Source organism: Monopterus albus, unplaced genomic scaffold, assembly GCF_001952655.1.
Source record: "Monopterus albus unplaced genomic scaffold, M_albus_1.0 scaffold84.1, whole genome shotgun sequence".
NCBI lineage: Eukaryota > Metazoa > Chordata > Actinopteri > Synbranchiformes > Synbranchidae > Monopterus > Monopterus albus.
The window spans coordinates 702579-715511 of record NW_018127964.1 but is presented as its reverse complement, the minus strand read 5'-3'; the positions used below and the strand labels follow the sequence as shown (position 1 = coordinate 715511).

Genomic DNA, 12933 nt, shown 5'->3' with positions numbered 1-12933 from the left:
TGTATGAAAAAATATATGAAATGTGTGTGAACATATTGAATGATATTGGATCTATTTGTGCTCTTCAATAGGAGAACGGATGCTAAAGGCCAGAGAGGGCATTCAGTACAGCAGGGGAGAAGAGCGGAGCATTGACACTTTGAAGACAAAGTTTGCTGACTACTGCGAGGTGCCGAAGATCCCCTATGAAAAAAACCCCTTTTTCACCTGTGTGGAGAGAGCAGGTTTGTATCCACATGTGACGAGTGTCTGACCATTAAATATTTATTGACTGATTAGTCATATGAAATGATGAAGTATTTTGATTATATGTTATTGCTGAAGTTACTTTCTAAGCAAAAAAGGCAGCTTTGCTTGTTTCATCTTCAAATGTGAACAATTTCCAGTTATTTTAGGCATCCCATATAGAAAAGTGAATGCTTCAGACAGCTGGTCAAACAAAATGCGATGTCACCTTGGGCTCTGAGAATGTGCATCTGACAATTTTCACAGTTTCCTGGCATCTGAATGAATTCATTTTTAAGGAAGTATGAGGAAATAATTGTCAGATTAGCTGATAATGAAAATAACCATTAGTTACAGCTCTGGTCTAGAGCAGTCGCAGGCTGCATTTACACAGTGATGAACAATACAAGAGACAAACAGTGGAGGCTGGAAACTATTAAAACTTTTACATGAAAAGTTGGTGGTCAAATGTAAGCTGGTTAATAGAATTCTTATGAAAAAGTCACAGAGTTGAGAACCACTAGTCTACAGTGTGACACAGCTGCTTACTCAGACTCTTTATTATGACACATCTGTTTCTAAAACCTTGAAAATCATCTCAGTCATTTGTGTTGTGTATTAACGTTAAAGCCTGGAGCTCTTGATGACACATAGTGAGGGATGGTGTTAATGCTGATAAACATACTGTAGACTGTAATGAAGAAACGTCTGCCAGTGATTACTGCTGATTTACTGGGTGTTGAGTTGATGACTTCAGCCAAATTCATGTGACTCAGCTTTCCAAAATTAAAGATTTAGGTTTTTGTGATGCTCGGCCTGCTAAGCCGTTTCTTTTTGTTGTCTGTATAATGGCTCCAATTACAACCTTTATCTTCCTCTGTGGTGTCAGAGATGAGGAGGATAATCATGGACCCCCTGGAGGACCCAGACTACACCCTGCTTGTGCGTGTGCAGGACCTGAGAGGGGCGTCGGAGACCGCGCTGAGCGGAAACGCCAGAGTTCACATTGTTGTGCAGCAGAACCTGTGGGTCAACCCTGGACCAATAACTGTTAAAGAGAACTTGGTGGAAACGTATCCTCTAACCATTGCAAAGGTGTGAAGGCTCTGCACAAAACTACAAATGTACAAACACTCACTATGGCTACTCTGTATCCAGTAATTAACCAGCCTACTGTGGCTTCTTCCCCTCTCTCGGGATCCAGGTCCAGTCTAATGAGCCTGATGCCATCTACACTTTAGTCCAGAAAGAGAGACAGCTGAGATTCCCTTTTCAGATAACAAAAGATGGAGATATACTCCTGACAGAGATGCTGGACAGGGAAGAAAAGGACATGGTACACAACACATGTTTAGTTTGCTCTCTCAAAACTCACGTAGAAATAAGGATGAACTTCTATGGAATATTTTTACATTTCTGTTGGTTCTGTTCTCAGTACATCCTGGTGGTGTTTGCACTGGATAACGATGGCAGAGAGGTGGATCCGCCCATGGAGATTCAAGTCTTGGTGGAGGATGTGAATGATGAAGTACCAGTGTGTGAAAATGAGGAGAGCGTGTTTGAGGTGCAGGAGGATGAGCCCGTAGGTAAGATGTGTGTACAGTTAATGCATACATAGATTCATGTATCTGAAGATGAGGATGTGGCCTCATCCAACCAAAAAGGTAGAAGAAAAAGTGGGACAATGAATTATCAAGTTGAAGTGTAAATAATAGGCTAAATATCCTGTTCTGATTTATACAAAGTGCTGTTATGTTTTGCACAATCTTTTTACAGTGTGACTCAACATGTTCCCCTCTGTTTCTGTGCTGACATACAGTATCTGGAGCTTTCTTAAATTTAAGAGCATTTTTAAGTTGTAAGAAAACTGATAAGTCACTTTTGTGGTACCAGGCAGCCTGGTAGGACAGCTGTTGGCACATGACGATGATGAAGCTGGGACACTGAATTCTCAGCTGACTTACACCATCTTGTCCCAGAATCCACCCACCACACCCAACGCCTTCTCCATCGACGCTGCTTCTGGAAGAATTCAGACATTACGCGCTTTGCAGAGAAAAGACCAGCAGGTCTATAATCTCACTGTCACAGTCAAAGACCCAGGTATAGTGAAACACACCTGGAGGTGGAGGTAAGTCAGTTTTCACCCCACACTGTAGTACTCACAGCTTGTGTCTCTCAGCTTTCAAGACAGTTTGTAAAGTCATCATCAGCGTCATTGACGTCAACAACGAGATGCCTGTGTTTGAGAAGAATGATGTAAGTATGCAAACTTTGCCGCCCCTTCTCTTATTTCTCATGATGTTTGCCTGATTTTCTTCATGTTTCTGTGTCGGTGTGCGTCCGTGTGCAGTATGGTAACCACACTCTTGCAGAGGACACCCCTGTTGGACACACAGTGCTGACCTTCAGAGCAACAGATGCTGATGAACCAGGCAGCGGTAGCTCCCTCATCAAGTTCCACATCTCTGCTGGCAACGATGGGGACGTTTTCACCGTGGAATCAGACAGAGACGGAGTCGGCCACCTGGTTTTAGCTATGGTACGGTAACTCCATTCTCTCCCTCATAAATACACACAGATGATTGCAGACAGTGCATTGACTTTGATCCCTGCCACTTTCTGAAACATTTAAACCTCAAAAAGCTGACGATTTTTCTCCCATGGTGTATGTTTTGTATTTGTGATATTCTCTGGTATCCTGTTTTGACTAATGATTATTTTACAATATGTTCTGACAATTTTTTAAAATAAATATCACATCTACAGTATCTGTATATCTGTCTATTCTATAAAATGCATACTGTATATTTAAACAATTTTTCTGAAAATGACCTTAAAGCTTTTACATATTTTTTGCTTTCCTTTTTCTGGCACTTCTTCTAACCAGCCTGCTTCTCTCCTCACAGCCTCTGGACTTCGAGTCTTCTCCCAACTATGAACTCCAGATTGATGCTCGCAACCCAGAGCCACTCATGAAAGGCCTGGAGTACGGTGCTGAGTCCACAGCCTTTGTCTCTGTGTCTGTCACTGATGTAGACGAGGCTCCAGAGTTCAGCCTGGACACCCTGCATGTGATTGTACCTGAAAACATCACCAAGGGATCAGTGCTGCTCGCTGTGGAGGCAAAGGACCCAGAGGGCAAAGAGATCAGGTAAACACAGCAGCACCGTCAGGACTGCTTTAAATTCAGTGGCTGTATGGGGGACTTGACTTGTTGAAATTCGGTCCATCTAACAACAGATATACACAACATTAAGACAATCCAGATCAGACCAAGCAGCAGCCACTACAGGACCTTTGGTGGCGTGTCATTATTCCGTTAATGAGCCAAAGCACCGCACTGGGTGACATCCTTTATTTCGGAGAACATAAGCGCTGTGGTTAGTTGTGAGTCAATCCCACATGGACTGTTCAGCTGCCATAGATTCTCATTAGAGCACCTTATAGTGTGTTTATTAATCCATAGCTACTGTACAAATAGTCTCTAGCAAATGTACGGTTTTTCTTGTTTGAGTAATGTTTGCTAAAAACTACAGCGTCCGTCTGTTTTAGGAAATGACTGTGCCGTTTTTGAAAACATGAAAGTACATATTTGTGTCCCATTTTTAAAGATTAATGTAGGAAGTAATGGAACTGGGGCTGAATGTCACAAAGAAGCCGTTTTTGAAAACATGAAAGTACATATGTGTCCCATTTTTGCCACAAAGAATGGGGAATCAGGACGCATTATGAGACAGAGTGATGCATTGTTGGTTTTGGTCTTTTCATGGGGTTTGTTGACAGCGGTGGTGGAAGAAATACTCAGATTGTGTGATTGCTGGTATGTGTTGTGCAGTTTTAAGTTGGACGGTGACACTCAGGGCTGGCTGGAGATCGATCCGGCCACAGGACAGATCAAGACCAAAGACAAGCTGGACAGAGAAACCCTGGAGACTTTTGAAGTCACTGTCACTGCCTTTGAGAAGGGTGAGATAATACAGGGACACATGTCACAGCTTTTATATACACTCCACAGTTTGAGTCAAGACTGGCTCAAAGTATGATGGTTACTAGTGAAGCTGAGAACAGTGCTGTACTGACAAAAGTAGTTTATATCCTTTAATTGTATTAAAGACGGTAGTATTTATATGAAGTCTCTGCACCTCTGTCATGCTCTCTGATTTGCTTGTGAAGAGAACCCGGAGAAGTTTTCTGAGCGTGTCTTGTCCGTGAGGCTGCTGGATGTGAACGACAACCTCCCCAAAATGACACACACCCAGGCCTTCATCTGTGTGAAGACGCTCAAACCTGTCATCATCAAGGCCCATGATACAGACAATGCCCCCTTCTCCCAACCTTTCACCTTCAGCTTGGGCAAGAAATCCCCCAACTGGGACCTGCAGAGTATTGACGGTATGCTAACACATATAGCGTATCACAAATGAGTTAAATTAGAAGACGCTGGAGAGGTAGAAGCTTGTACTTTCAAAGACGATCACATTCTCCTTGTGTGTTTTGCAGGTACAACAGCTAAACTGACCCTTAAGAAGATACCAATTGAAGATAAAACCTTTAGCCTGCCCATCACCATTAAAGACAACGCAGGCATGGGAGTCGCACAGTTGTTTGAGGGTGAGTTATTACTTTAAGTGAAGCTTAAAGTCTGGCCAGCAATACCATGACGACACAAAAAATGAACATAACTACTGTTTATGTATCCAAAGCCTGAGGGGGGGAATTGAGAATAGAGTATAGGCAGTATACAGGAACAGGTCTCAGAGAATTTTAAGGTTTGAGACAAGAGATTGTTGATGGACTAACATGCACGGACGGATTATGACACAGCGGGCCCATGGAAAGTGACACATTGTTTCTCTTTATGGTTATTTTTATATGTCGTTTTACATCTCCTTGCTGTCATTTAGTGTCTAATTACAAATGTTTTGTCTCGTGTTGTCCATTTTTTCTGAGATATACTGCAGATAAGCTCCAGGGGCCCATGACCTGTTCAGTAATTCAGCCATGCTAACATGTTGCTAATATATTTTGACAATAAGAAATACAGATATTGAACTCAGGCTTATCATTTAAAGGCAAACACTGACACTATACTGTGCGTCATGTCTCAGATAAAGGTTTAACTCGTTTGTGTTGCTCTTGCCTCACTACATTCCAGTGAGAGTATGTAACTGTACAGAACTCGGCTACTGCTACATCGCACCAGCTGAATCCAACTTCAGATTGGGAATGGGACCCACCATCGGGATCTTGGCTGGTGTCCTGGGATTCTGCAGTAAGTCTGACAAACACCATATATAATAAGAGTTGTATCTGGTATACTCGTACATGATTTCCATAGGGGTGCTGACTCCATTTTGTTTCCTGCTATAATTTACTCCTGTTCTCTTTTGTGTTGTTGCAGTTGTTGCCTTCATCATAGTGATCAGACGCAAAAATAAAGGGGGCAAGAAGAAAGAAGTGACTGGGGAGGAAGAGAGGAGCAATATGATGTAGAGACCATATATGTATGTATTTGTAGACAGAGTTAGATATTTCTAATTCTATACTTGAGGACTCTCACTGAGATGAAGCATCCCAACCTTAAACCTAACCTTGACCCCAAAACACAGCCTTAATCTGATTCCATTTTTAGTGGTTCCTGGTAAACAACTGGCCAGAGACCATTATTAGGTGAACATTAAACTTTGAAGCTAACTGCAGTTAAACTGTCTTTTTATAGAGTTGATCTGTGAGCAGATAACTACATCCTTAAACAGAGGTGAGGACTGGACAAACCTACCTCCCTTTCCCAATATATTCTCAAACTGGTTTCAATTAGTACCTACAAAGATGGACAGACACAGACATTTATTTTAGCTTATTTTATTTTATTTGTATGTGACAGCTGAGCTTGATTGATAGGTACTGTGCATACTTTAAACTGTCAGAAGGGTCCATATTAATCATTCATTTATGCAGGTTGTCATCTTAATTTATTAAAACGTGACTCAGGTTGTTCCATAATGTCACATGATTTACTCAGTGTTTGGTTCAGAGCTTTCTTTGTTATTCTCTTCTGGTTGAATTTAACAGGAAACTGAAATATTACACAACACTTAGAAATATCTTTAACACTGAGCCACATCTTAAACCCAAAATGCCACTGATATCACAGTGCTGTCTGTGTTATGTGATGAGCAATCACTGCTCTGTTTCCTAATAAACAAACTGGGAACCACTTTGATTTTCTCATTGTCGTGTACGTCTGCCTGTGTGGATGCAAGTAGTGTCTGGGATTGCAGGTGATACTTTATGAACCTAAAAAACCTCAGCTTCAGATTCTTAAAGGAGAAAATAGACAGTGTTCAGGTCCTTTGCGTGATACATGTGCATATATAGTAACATGCAAAAATCAAAGTTCGAACTCAGTACAAATTCATCTCTGCTGTATTTCTTAAGGCAGCCTTCTGATTTCTAACTAACTGTTGCATCCATCTTTCTCTCCCTCTCTGCTGATCTGCCGTAGAGCAGTCAAGGCCACGGTGCTGCTGCTCTGAGTCATTTCTTTGACAGTGGGAGACAGGTAACAGGTTGTTAGCCATGCTGAAAGGAAGATGACATAACATTGGGCTTTTATGCAGCACAAAGAGGCCTCAACACACACACACAAAAACATCCTGAATAGCAAAACACACAGGTTGTCGTGGGTGTCACATGTGCTGCCAAGACCATGCATCCTTGCAGTCCATGCGAGTTACTGTGTGTGTGTGTGTTTGAGATGAGTCACTGAACAACCTGCTGCAGCTTCCAAAAACCCAAACAGGAGAGCAGTGTCAGGGGCAGAGGAGCACGCTGAGCTACAGCCTCATGATGACAAACTCAACATGGAGCCTCTCTAGTGTTTATGTCTGCTTTCTCTATGCCTGTATCCCAGCAACACTTTCCACAACAACACACATACACATGGCGAGTCCTGGAGAGCTGGTGGGAGATGTTGAAAGGCTGGGTGACAGAAGAGAGGAGGCGGAGGAAAGAGAGTAAACTGTGTTGGATGATCTCAAACCTCACCATCACCACACACTTACACAGGACTGTTGGAGAACTCTTTTATCCTAATATAGAAATACTAAGGGTGCATAAAATGTCCATGTTCCCCAAAAACAGAATCAGGAATTTGTTGGGTTATTGTTGTAATAAAGTTCAGCTAAAGGATAAACAGTACATATGTTAAAAACCTCTGGGAGACACCGGACTAAACATCTGGCTTACAAGCGAGATATATTAGTAGGATGTACCTAATACGTCATCAGTGATGGAAGTAGTACTCAGATCTCTTAAGTACCACAGAGTAAAAATACTGTCAAGTAAATGTCTGTATTCAAAATGTTACTTAAGTACAAAAGTATTAAAGTACTAAAGGTAAAGGTGTTCATCATGCAGAATAACACATTGAACAATGTGTATCATATAAGTGGATTATAATTACTGATGCATTGTTGTCTACATCACATTTAATATTGCAGCTGGTAAAGAGGGAGCTAGTTAACTACTATACCTTACATGCTTTTAATTTAAATGACTGCTGGGTAGCTTGCGAATTTCCCACCAGGGATCAATAAGGTCTCATCAGAGTGTATATTTTGTATTAATCAAATTCTGAAAAGTAACACGCTATACAATTAATGGATTGCAGTAAAAAGTACAATATTTGCATCTAAAATGTTGAAGTATGAAGTAGCGGAGAATCAAAATACTCAAGGTACAGATACTTAAATTGTACTTAAGTACAGTATTTGAGTAAATGTTACTTTCCACCACTGGTACTTGGCATATGACATACCCAATTAGATAAAGGGACACTCATATATATGTTAATGTGAAAACATTACATTTAGAGGTGTCTATCTTTTCCACCCCAGCTACATACATGCCAGTATATTAGAATATGTATTTTTATTTTCTGTTACTTCATACTTTGACTTTTAGAGACAAAAGTAGTACTTTTTACTGCACTACATTTAATGGATAACATTAGTTATTAGTTTTCAGAATCACATTAACCATTCATACCTATGTGATTTAGCCAATCATAACCAGATGAAACCCATGGAGGCTTGAAGTTACTTGCTGAAGCAACAGGACTAACCACTGAAACACTGTGCCCCCCTACCTCTCAGAATTAGCGTGGTACAAGAACTGAAAAGACTTCAGTGCCAAATTGCCTACCTTTCAGAACAGTGCCCAAGTTCTTTTAAAAGAAAGGACCTGTTTAAAAGGAAAATGGTGGTCACACCAGATGGCCTAGGTTTTTATGTTTACTGCACATTGAATAGAGTTAATTGATGAGTTACACTATTCATGGCAGTGTTTAAATCGTCAGTTTTTCTTTTAGTGCCTGGACCTTTTGCTCAGTACTGTAGGCCTATTAAAAAAAGAAAAAAAAACAACAGGATTTTGAATAAAGACTGATTAATCGCTCTGGGGAAAAGCTGTGTGTCTGTCTCACAGACTGTGTATAAAAGATGGACGATCTGCCAACACTTCCCTCTGCTGTGCAAAAGTGAAGCCAAACTAAGGTTAATACGGTGGCTGCCATCTTGGCATTTTGTAACCAGACTGTGGAGTAACGACCAGAAGTGGAGTGACAGCATCAGACCGCCAATCACAGCTGTCAAATCATCTGAAATACACCTGATTTTATAATCATCAAACTACCATCGTCAAGTGCTGCTCAGTGGGGATTTGTTGGGTTTTTCCTATATAACAACTATAACAATAATAAAGGTAAAGTGTCCCGAGATGACTTTTGTTGTGATTTGGCACTATACAAATTGAATAGAATTGAACTACACAAAATACAGTATAATCATGAGCGGGAAATTCACAAGCTACACAGTAGTAATTCAAAGTATATAAGGTAGTTTAATAAGCTCCACCTTTACCAGCTGCAACATTAAAGTGATGAAAACAATAATGCATCAATAATTGTAATCAAATATGTACATTCATGTAAAGTGTGCCATTCTGCAAAACAACTACTTTTACTTTTGGTACTTTGCAAGTATATTTTGGTGTTAATATTTCTGTACTTTGGTAACATTTTGAATCTAGGACTTAGCTGTAACTGTAATTTTACATTGTGGTATTGTTATTTTATTTAAGTAAACAAGTACTTCTCAGTACTTCTTCCACCACTAACAGCTATATCAATACTAAAACAACATTAGATATATACTTTTAAAAGAAAGGACCTGTTTAAAAGGAAAATGGTGGTCACACCAGATGGCCTAGGTTTTTATGTTTACTGCACATTGAATAGAGTTAATTGATGAGTTACACTATTCATGGCAGTGTTTAAATCGTCAGTTTTTCTTTTAGTGCCTGGACCTTTTGCTCAGTACTGTAGGCCTATAAAAAAAAAGAAAAACTGGATTTTGAATAAAGACTGATTGATCGCTCTGGGGAAAAGCTGTGTGTCTGTCTCACAGACTGTGTATAAAAGATGGACGATCTGCCAACACTTCCCTCTGCTGTGCAAAAGTGAAGCCAAACTAAGGTTAATACGGTGGCTGCCATCTTGGCATTTTGTAACCAGACTGTGGAGTAACGACCAGAAGTGGAGTGACAGCATCAGACCGCCAATCACAGCTGTCAAATCATCTGAAATACACCTGATTTTATAATCATCAAACTACCATCGTCAAGTGCTGCTCAGTGGGGATTTGTTGGGTTTTTCTTTTATATAAAAACTATAACAATAATAAAGGTAAAGTGTCCCGAGATGACTTTTGTTGTGATTTGGCACTATACAAATTGAATAGAATTGAACTACACAAAATACAGTATAATCATGAGCGGGAAATTCACAAGCTACACAGTAGTAATTCAAAGTATATAAGGTAGTTTAATAAGCTCCACCTTTACCAGCTGCAACATTAAAGTGATGAAAACAATAATGCATCAATAATTGTAATCAAATATGTACATTCATGTAAAGTGTGCCATTCTGCAAAACAACTACTTTAACTTTTGGTACTTTGCAAGTATATTTTTGTGTTAATATTTCTGTATTTTGGTAACATTTTGAATCTAGGACTTAGCTGTAACTGTAATTTTACATTGTGGTATTGTTATTTTATTTAAGTAAACAAGTACTTCTCAGTACTTCTTCCACCACTAACAGCTATATCAATACTAAAACAACATTAGATATATAACATAGTAAAACATTAAGTAATATTTGTTATTCATTTTCTCTTATTTATTAATGTACACAGTATGTTGATGGTAGTATTTTTCCAGATCTGACATCATCCATTAAACAGTCTGATCCTGCAGCACCATCTAGTGATGGTGAACTGACCATCTTGTGAAAATAACTTCACAGGTAAAACCACTGTGTTGTTGTGCAGCTCCTACGTGTACCACTGAGCTCACCGGTGTACTCCACAGTGACACCTTCTGCCTTGCCAGCCCAGGTTGCAGTGACCCTCTCATTTTCATCCTGAGCCACTGACCGTCCAGGTTCTTGCAAGTCAGTGAAAGTTCCTGCTGCATTTCCTGGGGTATGTTCACCACAACAGCCTGTCAACCAACACATACACTAACAGGCAGCATGTAATTAGTGATTTATTAAACCGTTTCATATACAAAACTTAACCAATGTAAGTTACAATTTATACATACAACGTTATGTGTAACATAGTGCTAAAGCTGAATAAATAACCTTTAAAATTCAGACAGCTTCTTTCAAATGTACATTCTAATTATACATTTGGGCTTGAATACACCTAAACACACAGCCTCACCCTGTGACTAGTGTTTAAAGGATAAGGTCAGTCTTTTTCTAGATTAATAGTATTGGGTGACAGGTTTTTTTGTAATGACCCACCAGTCCCAACTATGCTGCCCCAAAGGCTCCGTGCAGCCATAATTTGAGTCAGAGTCAACTGTGCATGTGCAAGCTCTCAGCTTTGTTTACATTCTGCTAGCTCCTCGTGCTCAGGTTTGGTGCTTGCTAATGAACAATTGTCACCCAGTGCAGCAGTGTGTTTCACTGTGTTTTTAATATGTTTTTGAAAAACAAGGGTCTACGGAATATCAATGACAGACTTTGGAGACAGTAACAACATTGATACTAGCAACACATTTTTAAAAGTGTTAGCCTGACTTAGTTCTACTCCTAAAATAAACAGGCTTACACTTCATGTAGACTAGCTGTATGCCGTGAAGTCTTATACAGCGTGTGATGCATGCTGTCACAGAACAGACTGAATCAAAGATACTCAGACTAGGGGCCCTATTTTGACAATCTAAAGCACACCTTTCCAGGTGCATACAGGGCATATCCAGGCCAATTTTGATATTCTGATAGTGGAAAAAGTATATCTGCATCAGGTGGTTGTTTTAAAAGGGTTGGACTTACTCTCTTAGTGTGTTTTGGGCATAACATACAAAGAAGCTAATCCAGGACTGACAGACGTCAAGAGTGAGTGCAGGTGATTCATTGTCAGTTTAGGTCTCTGTATGGGAAGTGTTGTTATGCTGTTAATGCTGAAAACGACCAGCTTTATCCTTTAACTAGAGAGTCTCAGGAAAGTGCTCTACTTCTTTCACCACTGTTGTCATGAAGATTAAAATCACAAAGTGTAACAAACTGTTACTACACTGTTAATGACCTGCTAGGCAAAAAACAAGTTTAACATGTCCCTTCTAACCCAACAAAAAAAAAACCTTTCATTTTACTCCAACTGTTGATAAACTTCACAGCTGTAACAACTGTGGTAAAGTTCAGTCAGTGTGTTTGTTCAGAGGCTCATTTAAAGCACATACTGACCTTTAACCTACCTCTGTCACTCTATCCAAATTAGCGTCATAAAACAGACAACACTACCTCCCTTTACTGTTAACAGTTACTTCTTGCAGCAGCCTTTAAAAGGCAGTCACGCTGGTACCACAGTGAACAACTATTATGGTGGTGGATTTACCTGGAGGGAGACGGGACCGATTTAAACATGTGTAGAGCCACGACTGTTCTAACAATTTATAGTGACCAAATAATTCTGATACATAATATGATCAACCATTTACACATAAATAGCTTTGTGTACAGGGTATACAATTTTAATTCTGAAAACATTCTATTTTTAATCTGTAGCATTTTGGTACCTTGCTACAAGTCCCTGTCTACATGCCAAGCAACATGTCTGCACCTTGTGCACCTGCTTATGCCTGCGCATATTACTAACTTGATCCAACTTAGACCAGCTTTTTGTTGGTCACTGGCTAAATGTCCTGTTGCATCATCAAGATACTAAGTGTGCCAAAACGCACCTACAAAGGTGGACGAAAGTGTATTTGGTGACTTGACGGCGTGGGTGCTAGGAAAGAAAAAGGACACTGCATCAGGTGCAAGATAGGAAATTACACTTTGACACAGAACAGAGTGTGTATATATATATATATATATCAGTCTACCTGTGGTGGTGCACACTGCTAGTGGGACTTCATCACTTGTTAAAATACAGCAATCAGTAAATATCTGGACTATTTTGTTGCAGCTTTGTACACCAGCACACTGGATTTGAAATTAAAGCAGTCACTATGTCAGTCACGAACCTTTTTGGCTGGTGAGCCTTTAAAATGAAGGAATGTTGACTTGTGTTCCCTTGTGTTATAGGTTACTGCAGACTCGAAACATGTTGCAAGTAGTCAGAGCATATTCTT

The 12933-nt window shown here is 39.9% G+C and overlaps 1 protein-coding gene across 1 annotated transcript in view; it reads left to right on the top strand.

Annotated features, from left to right (window-relative positions):
- Positions 1 to 7629, top strand: part of cdh17 (cadherin 17, LI cadherin (liver-intestine)) — a 12531-nt gene extending 4902 nt beyond the window's left edge. The window contains exons 7-19 of the mRNA XM_020607147.1: positions 72 to 224; positions 1115 to 1320; positions 1430 to 1561; positions 1661 to 1811; positions 2119 to 2328; positions 2408 to 2484; positions 2579 to 2767; positions 3135 to 3379; positions 4064 to 4194; positions 4402 to 4620; positions 4729 to 4839; positions 5384 to 5500; positions 5630 to 7629. Of these exons, the coding sequence (XP_020462803.1) occupies positions 72 to 224; positions 1115 to 1320; positions 1430 to 1561; positions 1661 to 1811; positions 2119 to 2328; positions 2408 to 2484; positions 2579 to 2767; positions 3135 to 3379; positions 4064 to 4194; positions 4402 to 4620; positions 4729 to 4839; positions 5384 to 5500; positions 5630 to 5721 (2033 nt within the window). The 3' untranslated portion in view covers positions 5722 to 7629. The remainder of the gene's footprint in view (positions 1 to 71; positions 225 to 1114; positions 1321 to 1429; positions 1562 to 1660; positions 1812 to 2118; positions 2329 to 2407; positions 2485 to 2578; positions 2768 to 3134; positions 3380 to 4063; positions 4195 to 4401; positions 4621 to 4728; positions 4840 to 5383; positions 5501 to 5629) is intronic.
- Positions 7630 to 12933: the final 5304 nt, after the last annotated feature.